At 33.4% G+C, this 12215-nt stretch overlaps 1 protein-coding gene across 1 annotated transcript; it reads left to right on the top strand.

Moving 5' to 3' along the window:
- Nucleotides 1–11359: 11359 nt before the first annotated feature.
- On the top strand, nucleotides 11360–11969 carry LOC149544255 (polyamine oxidase 6-like). Its single transcript, XM_089795941.1, has 3 exons — nucleotides 11360–11462; nucleotides 11552–11670; nucleotides 11892–11969. The coding sequence occupies exons 1-3, from the start codon at nucleotides 11360–11362 to the stop codon at nucleotides 11967–11969; spliced, it is 300 nt and encodes a 99-aa protein (XP_089652067.1).
- The last annotated feature ends 246 nt before the right edge of the window (nucleotides 11970–12215 follow it).

Genomic DNA, 12215 nt, shown 5'->3' with positions numbered 1-12215 from the left:
TATCTTTTCTATGCATAGTATATTTCACCAATGTAATTGCACGACATTATTTTAGTATCACTATTATCGCTAATAAATGAAATAGTTTGAGAAAGTTTCATTTTGATGAAGGGAAGACAAATAGGAGTGATGATAAGGGGCCAATGTTGTGGTGTGGTATACAAAGAAACTAGAAGGAATCAGTTTTGATAGGTTTGAGTTTTTTTGCTTCAAATTATGGGCTTTTGGATTCCAAAAATTAGTGCTTGTAGAGGCTATTTTTTTGTTAGAATGATTCAGTTAGTGTTATAGAGATTATTGTTAGAAAACTAAAAATGATCAGTTATCCGTAGAGCCGCACACCCACCTACATTGTCAGGACAATCAAGTTGGTAGGTGAGATTTAAAATTCAAAAAAGAGGGAAAAGATTTTGAGACAAGAAAAAAGGAATGAGGCCTCATTCATTCAAAAAGAGACTTGAAGAATATTAGCATATTAGAGTAGAGGAGAAAGGAATAATCAGAGCATAGTTTAGAGGATAGAAGAAATGTGTAGTTTCAAAGTATGCAACAACATGTGTTATATCTTCCTATCCTTTTGTAAGTTTATTTTTTATGTCCTGAGAAGTAGTGATTGCTCCAAGAATTAGTGTATACAATTTGGTAGTGATGGAAGTTCATATTTCAAGTACAAGTTGTAGGCTAAAGTATTTTTGTTTTTTGGTTGAAACCTATGCTCCAAGATTTGTATCTAGTTGAATTAGTTTATGAATAGAAAGAAAGAAAGTGAGCATATAAGTCAATGTAGTTGTTTTGACTCATTATTGTCTCCTTTCTATTTATTATGTATGATGCTTAGTATTACAGAATTTTAGAGTTGCATGTTCTTTGTTATCATTTTCTATGTGTTAATGGTGGAGTAAACTGGACAAAAAGTTTGTTATTGACTCGCTTGATTCATGTGGTAACCGAGCTCTCCTTGTGCCAACTTAGTTAGCTCATGCTTTGATTGTTTCTATCAAGTCATAGCAAGTTCTACTAAGTTCCACTCCTCATACTTACCAAGCTAACCGAGTCCCTTCCTATCGAGTCTTATCAAGCTCACTAGGTTCCTTTGTAGACCAAGTTTATTTAGTCATAGTGTTGGTTGTTTGTTGAGTCTATTAAGCTCCACCTTCCTTTGGTGACTAAGTTCACTTGACTTCCACTAATGCCAAGCAACCTCAACATAGCTCCTTAACATGCTGACGAAACTCGACACCCACTTCATGTCACTTAGCATCCACTATTTTCTAAACAAAATGTTTGAGTTGTGAAGTTACATATTTCTCACATGGTATTAGAGCTTCGAGGCCCCACATCCTTATGAGTTTGGGCATTTTAGTTTTGTGTATTTGACATGGTAGTAGTCATTGTCCATTAATGAATAAAAGGATGATAGATGGGCAAAGAAAATGAGAACCATTATGGTTGCTAATGAATTGTTGGAGTTTGTAATCAATGGGTTCAATTACGTTACCAACCTGACAGAGTATGTTTCGCTCATAAACCCAAAAAAGACTCACTTGAAAGAGCTAAGAAGAAAGGATGAAAAATCATTAAGTCTAATTGCAGAAGCAATAATAGAGACTATTTTTCTCAAGATTTTAGTAGCAAACTATTCAAAGGAAGCATGAGATATCCTTGAAACAAATTTTAGAGGGACTAATAAATTATGAGTAGTGAACCTATAGATGATTAGAAGGGATTTTGAGAACCTTCAATGAAGGAAAATGAACCTGTTGTAAAATTTAGCTCAAGAATCTCTACTTTGATAAATTAGCTTAAATCAAAATGGATAAAAATATCAACAAAAAAGGATTGTGGAGAAGATAATGAGGATTTTACCTTACAAATATGACAACCTTGTGATGACTGTTGAGGATACAAAGGACCTCATCACATTGACCATGGATGAGTTGATGGGAACTCTTCAAACCCATGAGCACTAGATCAACATATTAGCAACAACCTCCCAAGAGAAATCTTTCAGGCTCAAGATAATTCAAGAGGTAGGGGGAGATGAAGAAATGGCTCTAGTAGAGGATAAAGTAGTATAGGTCATAGTAGAAATGGTCAAAGAAATGTCAATGTAGAAATATCAAGATGAACAAGAAGTCAAGAGGGAGAAAGCATCTCCCAAAATAGCTCTAGAGGAGGTAAGAAGAATTACAACTCCAATAAGAGAAATGCATAATGCTACTACTATCATAAGTTTGGGTATTATGCAAGAAAATGCTAGAAGAAGCAAGGTAATTAGTTAAGATAGAATGCAAATGTGGCTGATGTGAACATGAGAAATGTAAAAAATCCCACAATATTCATCATGTGTAACATTGGTGAAGAAGGAAGCCCCAAGGTATGGTATTTGGACAACAATTTCAACAACCACATGAGTAGTAATGAAAGCTTATTTTCTTTCATTGATAGAAGTTTCAAGTCTAAAATTAAGATGGAAAATAATGGAACCATTCCCATTGTGGGCAAAAGGATCTATCATGGTCCACACCAAGCAAGGTATGAAGCACAATTTGATGAGTGTTGTAGAATTCATTCAAAATGGTGACAAGGCGATGATAGAAAATGAAAAATGTGTCATTCATGAAAAGGATAGGAGGAAAAGAATGGTTGTACTAGAGGAAAAGAATGCTTGTACCAGTCCAAATGACAAAGAACTAGATGCTTCCCTTGAAGATAGAGACATGCTTCTCTTCCCAAGTCATTGTTGCACCTCCGAGGCATGCATGTACAAGAATACATCAGCAATCAGCTCTTACATGATTGAAGACCCCTCCAAGCTATGGCATCTCAAGTATGGACATCTTGGCTTTGTTGGTTTAAATTTGTTTTCCAAGAAAAGAATGGTAGATGGTTTTCCAAGTATTATAGATTCATGTGACAAGTGTGAGGGTTGTATTTTGGGTAAGCAACATAGGCTTCCCTTTAATTCTAGTAATTATAGAACAGCAAGGGCCCCATTAGAATTGGTGCATTCTAATTTAGTTGGCCCTATGCAAACTACTTCTACTGTGGGGAGTACTTATTTTATGAAATTCATAGATGATTTTATTCATAAGACATGGGTTTATTTCTTTAAAAATAAATCTGAAGCATTTGATAAATTTGTTGAATTTAATGCTCTATTTGAAAAAGATTGTAGACATCATGTAAAATTCCTTGGGTAAAATAGAGGAGGGGAGTATACCTCCAATTTGATGTTAAATTTTTGTAGGGAGAATGACATCAAGAGAAATCTTATAGCAAGTTATAGTCTACAACAAATAGCAGTGGCTGAGAGGGAAAAAATGACCATTTTTGCGATGGCAAGGAGAATGAAAAAAGTAAAGAGATCCCAACTAAATACTATGGAGAGGTTGTAGCAACAACAATGGACTTGATAAATAGGTTTCCTAAAAATCAATTTGTGACAAGAGTCCTCTTGAGCCATGGTCAAGGAATAAATGGACAATTGAGCACTTGAGAGTGTTTGGATGTGTAGCATATGCACATGTCCTAAAGGAACAAAGGAAAAATATGAATGAAAAAGGTGTGAAGTGTATCTTTACTGATTATAGCTCAGAATCAAATGCTTATAGGTTGTATGATCCAATCTCCTAGAAGATCATCATTTCAAAAGATGTAGAGTTTCTTGAAAATTAGTCATGGGATGGCTCGATAGATAAATCTTCAAGAACTTCAAGTAAAGTGCCAACCATTGAAGAAGAAGAAGAAAATGGTGATCAACAAGATGAAGGAGTAGAAAACATGGATAGTTGCAGACAAAGGAAAAAAAGGAAAGAAACCTCTTGAACATGTCAAGTTTCAGCTCCTAGTAGTTCAAGATAGCCTTGAGCTAGCATGCAAAATAGTAATAGTAGAAATACTAAAAATTTAGATCCCACTCTTTCCTCCTTAATGCCAAGAAAGAATAAAATTCTAAGGTAGATATACCAAGAAGAAATGAATGATGAAGAGTTTGATAAGAATGTCAATTTTGCATTATTTTCTCATAGTGATCCAATCTTCTTTGAAGAAGCTACGAAGGAGGAGAAATGGTGTAATGTCATGGATGAGGAAATATGTTCTATTGAAAGAAATGAGGTATGGGAGTTAACTACTTTGGCTCCCAAGAAACAAGTAATTAGAGTGAAATGGGTTCACAAGGACAAGTGCAATGATGAAGGAAAAATAGATAGGCATAAGGCATGATTAGTGGTAAAGGGTACAAGTAACAGTATGGTGGAGATTATGATGAGACATATGCCCCAGTTACAAGAATGAAAATCATGTATGTTGTCATAGAAATTGCAACCCAACATAAATGGAAGGTGTACCAAATGGATGTGAAGTCCTCCTTCTTCAATGGTGTGTTGAAAGAAGAAGTGTATGTAGAGCAGCCGCATAGTTATGATGTTACAACTAAAGAACACAAGGTGTATAGATTGAAGAGAGCTCTATATGGGCTCAAGAAAGCTCCATAGGAATGGTATATCAAGATTGAATCATATATTATGAGAAATGGCTTTAGGAAAAGTGATGGTGAGCCCACACTCTACATCAAGGTATCAAGTGGTAAAGTTTTAATTATTATCTTATATGTAGATGACCTATTCTTTACTAGAAATGATAATCTCCTAATTGGTGAGTTCAAAGAGACCATGAAGAATAAATTTAAGATGACAGAGCTAGGTCTCTAGAACTAATTTCTAGGTATAGAAGTAAAACAAATGCATGGTGGCATCTGTATCTCACAATAAAAGTATTCAAATTAGATCTTGGAAAGATTTAAAATGAAGAATAGTAAGGCAGCCTCAACACCAATAATAGTAGGTCTAAAGTTGAGCAAGGAAGATTGAAGAAAAACTTTGAATTCAACATTATACAAGAGTATGGTTGGAAGATCGATGTATTTGACAACTCAACCTTATATGATGTATGCAGTAAGTTTGATTTCTAGATTTATGAAAACACCAAAGGATTTGCATTAGCAAGCAAGAAAAAGGATCCTTAGGTATGTGAATGGATCCAAGGGATTTGGCATTTTGTATACTGCAGATAATGATTTCAAGTTGGTTGGATACATTGATAGTGATTGGGCTGGAAGCCTTGATGATAGGAATAACACTTCTAGATACATGTTTCATAAGGGATCAGGTGCAATTTCATCGTCATCCAAGAAGAAACCTATTGTTTCTTAATTTATAGTAGAGGCTAAATACATAGCAACGAATGTAGCAGCATGTCAAGCTATTTAGTTAAGGAGAATATTGACAAATTTGATGAAAGGCAAGAGGATGGAACCACAATGTTTTGTGAAAATATTTCCTCAATTGTATTGTGAAAGAATTTAGTCTTCCATGGGAGAAGAAAACACATAGAAATCATATATGACTTCATGAGAAAGTTAGTGTAGAATGGAGACACCAAAATCAAATTTTGTAAGTCTGAGGAGCAACTAGTAGACATTTTCACTAAGCCTTTGGGCATAACAAGTTTTGTGTACCTATAAAGGAGTCTTGGTGTAGTTGATTTAGATCAAGAGTGATCCTTGTTTGTATGGATTGGGAAAAAGGGGGAGTGTTAAAATTTTGAAAATGGTTAGTTCTCCCTAGAGCCACACACCCACCTACCCTGTCAAGATAGTTAAGTTAGCAGGTGAGTTTGAAAATCCAAAAGAGAGGGAAAATATTTTGAGACAAGAAAAAAGGAATGAAGCCTCATTGATTCAAAGAGAGACTTGAAGAAGATCAATAGATTAAAGAAGAGGAGAAAGGAATAACTAGAGTAGAGTTTAGAGGATAGAAGGAAGGTTTGGTTTTAGAGTATGCAGTAGTATGTGTTGAACAAGCAAGCTGGCATATTAGTCGATCTAGTTGTTTTGACTCATTATTTTCTCCTTTCTATTTATTATGTATGGTGCTTAGTAGTAGAGAATTTTAGAGTTGCATGCTCTTTGTTATCATTCTCTCTATTTTAATGTTGGAGTAATTTAGACAACAAGTCTGTTATTGACTTGCTCAGTTTGTGTGTTAACGGAGCTCTCCTTGTGCTCACTCAGTCAGTTCATGACTTGATTGTTTATGCCAAGTCACAAGAGGTTCTACCGCGTTCAACTCCCAATGCTTACTAAGTTGAGTCGGTCCCTTCCTACTGAGTCTTACCGAGCTCACTCAGTTCCTTCATAGACTGAGTTCATTTGGTCATAGTGTTGGTCATGTGTTGAGTTTTTTGAGCTTCACCTTCCATTGGTGACCAAATTCACTTAGCATCCACTACTATCGAGAAACCTCCACTTAGCTCCTTAACGTGCTAACCTCACTTGGCACCCACTACTTCTCACTTGGCATCTAGTGTTTGCCAAGCAAAATTATTGAATTGTGAAATTATATTTCTCACATTTCTTTCCTAAGAACGATTCTCTGAGGATATTATATATTAAGGGACGCCCCATATTCGATCTATGGGGATCCATTCGTTCATTGGTGATTGTTTTATTGGATTGATATACATTAATCTTGCTAAGACGAGTCCTTTATGTCCCATTCTTTCCCTGATGAACAAGATGTTGGGCCCATTTGCCGTTGCACCAAAAGCCATGACTATTAGTGAACATGGAACACCACATAATTAACCACTTGTGGGCAGGGGAGCGCGTCGCATCACCCAACAATCTCCCCCTCGATGCGGATACCAGGTGCTTACGCTGGTCGGGAAGACATCGAGGAGATTTGAACCCATGACCAGGCCAAAACCAGGCTCTGATACCAATTGTTGGGCCCATTTGTCGTTGCACCAAAAGCCATGACTATTAGTGAACATGGAACACCACATAATTAACCACCTGTGGGCAGGGGAGCGCATCGCATCACCCAACACAAGAATTCCTGATTGATGAGGATAAATGAAATAAACAACCTGCTTGGGTTTAGAGAGAAACAAGGAAATAGGATTTCTGCAATTTCAATTATTTTAACAATTTTTCTTTATCTCTTTCTTTTGGATAGAGAGTGGCAATTTGGGTGGTAAATGTGTGCACCCTTTTGGGATTTTATTCATTCCTGACATGTCTAATTTTCAATTACCATTTGATAAACTTTGAGTTTAGCAATCATAAGTATTCCTTTTTTTTGAAATATATAATCATTATAGCTTGGGTATGAGGCATCAATGATGTAATGATCACTAGCTTGTACAAGAAGATCTTATGGAAATGCGGGGAGTTGGCTGAGCCTAAGTTAGAAATTTGATGGACTCGTTGATGGATATGCATGTAGCAATGATGTTCAATTTAGCTTTTTGTGGTTGTCTGTAGAAAGAAGTTACGGAAGGGTTTTTGTGAGTTGCTGTTTCTATCGGCAAGGAAGAGGGTTTGATTAGAGGCGACCATGGAGAAGATTATTAGACTTATAAGAGTGATTAGAGGTGTTCCTTAGTATCTCTCAGTTTAGATTTTCTTGTTAATATAATTATCCACTCTCACTCTCCCCCACTTCAAAAAAAAAAAAAAAAAAATTCTACACAAAGTTTATATCAAGATTACCTTTTTTTTTGTTATTCTACATTATAATGTAATTGTAACTTTTTAAATGTTTTTAATCATTTTACATTTTTTTAAATTAAATTTTTATTTTGTTTTAATCTTATAAGATATACACAATTAGTTCCTTAAATCAATATATAAGATTAAACTAAATATTCAAACTATCTTTCCATGAAATACTAATTTCATCTTCTATTGACAAACCCTTTTTATTTAATTTAATTTAAGAGAATACTAAACATACTACGTAATGCAAATCTTATATTTCACTTTCCATTTTAAAACTTATTAAAACAGCACAAAACATCGTGTCTCTTACATGACGAGGGAGCTAGTTTAATTAATTAGAGATATCCCTACCTCCATATTTCCATTGATAAACACAAATACAGGAAATTCGATTCAACAATCTCCAACCATCATTAACTTCTAATGCTCCATAGATAGTGAAATCCATTTTTCTTCCATGCTAACTTTTGATTGCTTGTATTTTTGGTAGTCCAAATTTCAAGACTAAATTGCTTTGGATGAGGATATTAAAAGTAGGGCTCTATGACAATTTCAGACGACTTTAGAAACACTCAAATCTTTGTAGAACAAGAATTAAATCACCAAGTCAAAAAGGAAAAAATAGATATTGATGATTTTTTTTTCTTTCCTTCATTACAAGAGTACATTTCAAAATTTTACTATTCCAAACACAAGGATAGGTGATTGCAAAAGCTGCATACGAAGAACTTGCTTAAACTTCTGTCATCGAAGATGGGTACTGGAGGTTTCGTGAAGCTCTAGTCTATACTTCTCTTTTCAACTTTCCAATTCCACCGAGCCCAAAGAACAATCTGCTATTTCCTGTAACTGTAGAGAAATTGAGAATTTCTATTGTAGATGCAATAGACGGACTAATTTTCAGTGAACCCCAATTTCACACCACTAATATTGGAGCTCTACTCTATATTTTTGTTTTCATTTTCCAATACCTCCTATAACCAAAAACAAATGGAAATAACAATCTATAAACATCCCAACGATGATACTGTATTATGCTGTTCATTTATTAATATTGCTCTTTCTTTCTACTGTCACTGAGTACTAATAAACAACTTGCTCATGTCTTGCAGGACTAGAATATCTGGTCACCAAATTTGGATGACTTGTACGCCTCAACAACCCATTTTAATTAAACCATCCAATTCGTTATGTTCATACAAAGTTTATTTTGTGAGGGGAGTATAGCCACACAATGTGTGTGACTAAAGAATGCCATGCGTTTCAGCTCCTCTAATTCATTCCTGTTCATTGGTTATGGGTATTGGAATAGACTTTGGAAATTATTATTATTAGTCCCACCTATATAGGCGGAGACTATAATTTTACTTTGTTTCTTTTTCTATTAATATGCTTTGAAAACTGTGCCTAAATCTCTTAACCTATGGTCATTTGAAATGTTTCTATTAAAACATAATTTTTGTGATTTTTAAAATTTTATGATTGATCATGACAGTTTTTTCTAGTTGTCTTTTTTATTTTTATGTTAAAAATCTGATAAAAACTGTGAACAATCCACCTATCAAAAGGCCATAAGCACATGACTGACATGCAGTTCCACATTTCACCTCAAACTGTATTGTTCTTTCTTTTATAGATTTTTTTAAGAGTCCATGGTGCATTGTAATATGATTTGGTAAAGTTGGATTTTTGTTATGTTGCAGTTGTAGAATTTAGCATTGCTATTAAGCAAGCATGCGGTGGACATGTGATTGTTAAGGAAAGAATGATGAAGGAAAATTGTGGGTGATATAGTTTTAAATTGGATGCTACCAGTTATAATCTATTTTATCTGGTAATATCTTTCCATGCTAGATTTACTTTTCAGGTTTCATCATAATTATTCAAATTTGACAAAACTTGAAAATATCAAAGCCGCACAATTATTTCATTTTTTTGTCATCTCTTATTACTATGGGCTTTTTTTATTTAACTTTTGTTTATTCATCGTATAAGAGGAAATAACAAATTATATTGTGTATATTTTGCTATGAGTATTCATAAGCTCTATGGCAATTATAATAGCTAATAAGGAGGTCATCTCTTGGTAAGACGGTCTTCCATTAATTTAGTTTTGTTTTATTGCAAATTTCAGAATACTGAAGTAGGGCTAGAATGTTTTGGGATTACAATTAATTGCTAGTTCTCGGTAGGGTTCTTTATATTTTGAATTCAAGTCGGAAAAATGCTTTCATCTCCTTACTAAAGATTATTGTTGTTGTTTTTATGACTTTTTTATTCAGGGGGTTTGAAAATTTGGGATATCTTTGGCTAATAAATCAAGAATGGAAAAATTCATACTTTACCTTGATTTCTTAGTCCAAGTAACATGTTAATTATTTCACAATTATTTTTTGTGCTTGCCATTTTGAATAGGATTTGTATTTATATTTCTATTGTTTCGATTCAATTGTAGGGTTGTGATGGCCTATTCTATCAGATGGCACATTGAATTTTACAAAAGATAGCTACATCACCAAACATTAATCCACTGAGAGGTTTGGAAGTCAATAATAGCATTAAGTCTCAAATTGAGATTGTGTTCAGCTATGTGGTTTCCTGCACTAACATTCTTGTGTTAGCAACTTGTGATCCTATTTTACAAGTATCATGAGATTGCATATTCGTTTGTTTTATTTTTCCTAAAATGTTGCTAGTATAATATTTTTCCAGTTATGTTAAATAATATTGAGTTATGTTAAATCATGTCTATGGTTTTTTGTTTTGATGGCGTTGCATAGAGGGTCATTTGAAAGATAGATAAAATAAATTCTTATAGAAATTAATTTATTAATAATAGTTACTAATAATGACATGTTATTGATGACCATAGCTTTTTCAAAATATTATAAAATTTGTTAAAGATTCAAAATGTCATACTAATTGTTTTGGATCATCAATTTTTTTTATCAATCATTTGATCTTGCATATTCATAAACTTATGAATGATCTAGGACTGATCACTGCAATACTAGAATAGCTTAGATGTGGAACTTTTCTCAATTTTAATAATCAACCAATATCTTTTTTATGTTTCATTAGATCGAGTGAAGTTTTAAACCAAATTTAATAGATCTTAATATCTCCTAAATACACCATTTTATCCAAAAAAATTATTTATGTTTTTGAATTTGGAACCTAGGGAACTCTAATAAAATCGTCTACATGTTAGTATAACCATGCTTGTTAAATGAAGTTTTTGGAGTTGTGTTAGTTTTTGTTTGATAACTAAAGAACTTTTGTTTTTGTATGCCTTCTAAAATTTACCCCTTTTACTTCTTTTTCTATAGATTTTGTTAATGTGCATGACTGCTACCTATTTTTTTTTGCTTACAAACTCTATTGTAATTTCCTTGTTCTTGAAATGATATCTTAAGGAGACTTAGGACAATATTAGATGGTGGTATATAGATATATGATATTTTTTATTATAAAAAACTACAATTTTTAAGTATATAGACAAATAAGTCCGCTTTGCATCAAGGCTAACTTGATACCTGCAATAATAATAGGTGCACACAAGAAACAATTGTAACCACATACCCTATTATAATGTTATTTTTGTGCCAAACCATAACATTTGAGGTTTGAAGCTATACGTTCCTTCAAATAGAATTTGTCTTCACATACTTGCATTATTTAGAATTGTAAAACTCATTTTTTGTTTTGCGAGTTCTGTAAAGTTGACATTTCATTACAAAAATGATTTAGTGGAGTCGGTGGAGCCTTTCCTGGCTTCAATTTGGAGAATCAATGTTAAATGTTAAATTGCAGGCACCAGTTGGCCATGTATATTTCACTGGCAAACATACGAGTCAGAAGTACAATGGATATGTCCATGGTGCCTATCTTGCAGGTAAAATGCCATTCACTTTTGATACAAGAATATTTCAGCTCTTTATATATTAATATCCTTCACTCCGGCAGATTTTATTATATGAGCAGGCATTGACACAGCTGACACAGTGGTGGATTGCCTTAAAAATGGCAACTGCGCTAACAATTCGACTCTCATGAACAAGAAGCCTCAGTTCACAAATGCTGATACACACAATTATTCAGAGGTCAAACGGGTGAATGCGAATTCAATACATTTATTGTTGAATACTGTTGCTTTGCATCCCCCTGGATGAAATAAGTAGTCACATTTTTTGAAACAGTCTTTTTGGGTGTAATTGGATTAAAATTTATTTTGGAGGTAGATGAAGGTCTTGTGAAACCATAATTGATGACTAGAAAATGTCCTCTATGAGAAGTACTGACCTCATTAAATCTAAATTTGCAGGAGAAAGGGTTTGGAAGCCGAGCAAGGAGAAAGGCTCAAATTTACGGAAAGTCTCCTGCTTGCGGGAAACAATGTTGAAAGTGCATTTTGATTTAAATCGTTATATTTATACATATGTTTCTTTAAAATAAAAGTATTTAAATGATACTAACAGATATCATTTTCAAGATCATTATTTTATAAATTTAGTATGAAACAAAATTAAACTAAATATATATTTTGTCATTTTTACAGTAATTACTTAAAATAATATCTTCATATTCATAGGTATTATTTGTATGACTTTATTTTTACAATAATTTATTTAAAATAATTACTTCATAT

The sequence above is a fragment of the Cupressus sempervirens genome, chromosome 8 (genome assembly GCF_028749045.1).
Source record: "Cupressus sempervirens isolate cs-2001-9-10 chromosome 8, ASM2874904v1, whole genome shotgun sequence".
Classification (NCBI taxonomy): domain Eukaryota; kingdom Viridiplantae; phylum Streptophyta; class Pinopsida; order Cupressales; family Cupressaceae; genus Cupressus; species Cupressus sempervirens.
Note: the sequence above shows the minus strand (reverse complement) of the source record. Positions and strands in the feature narration are given on the sequence as shown.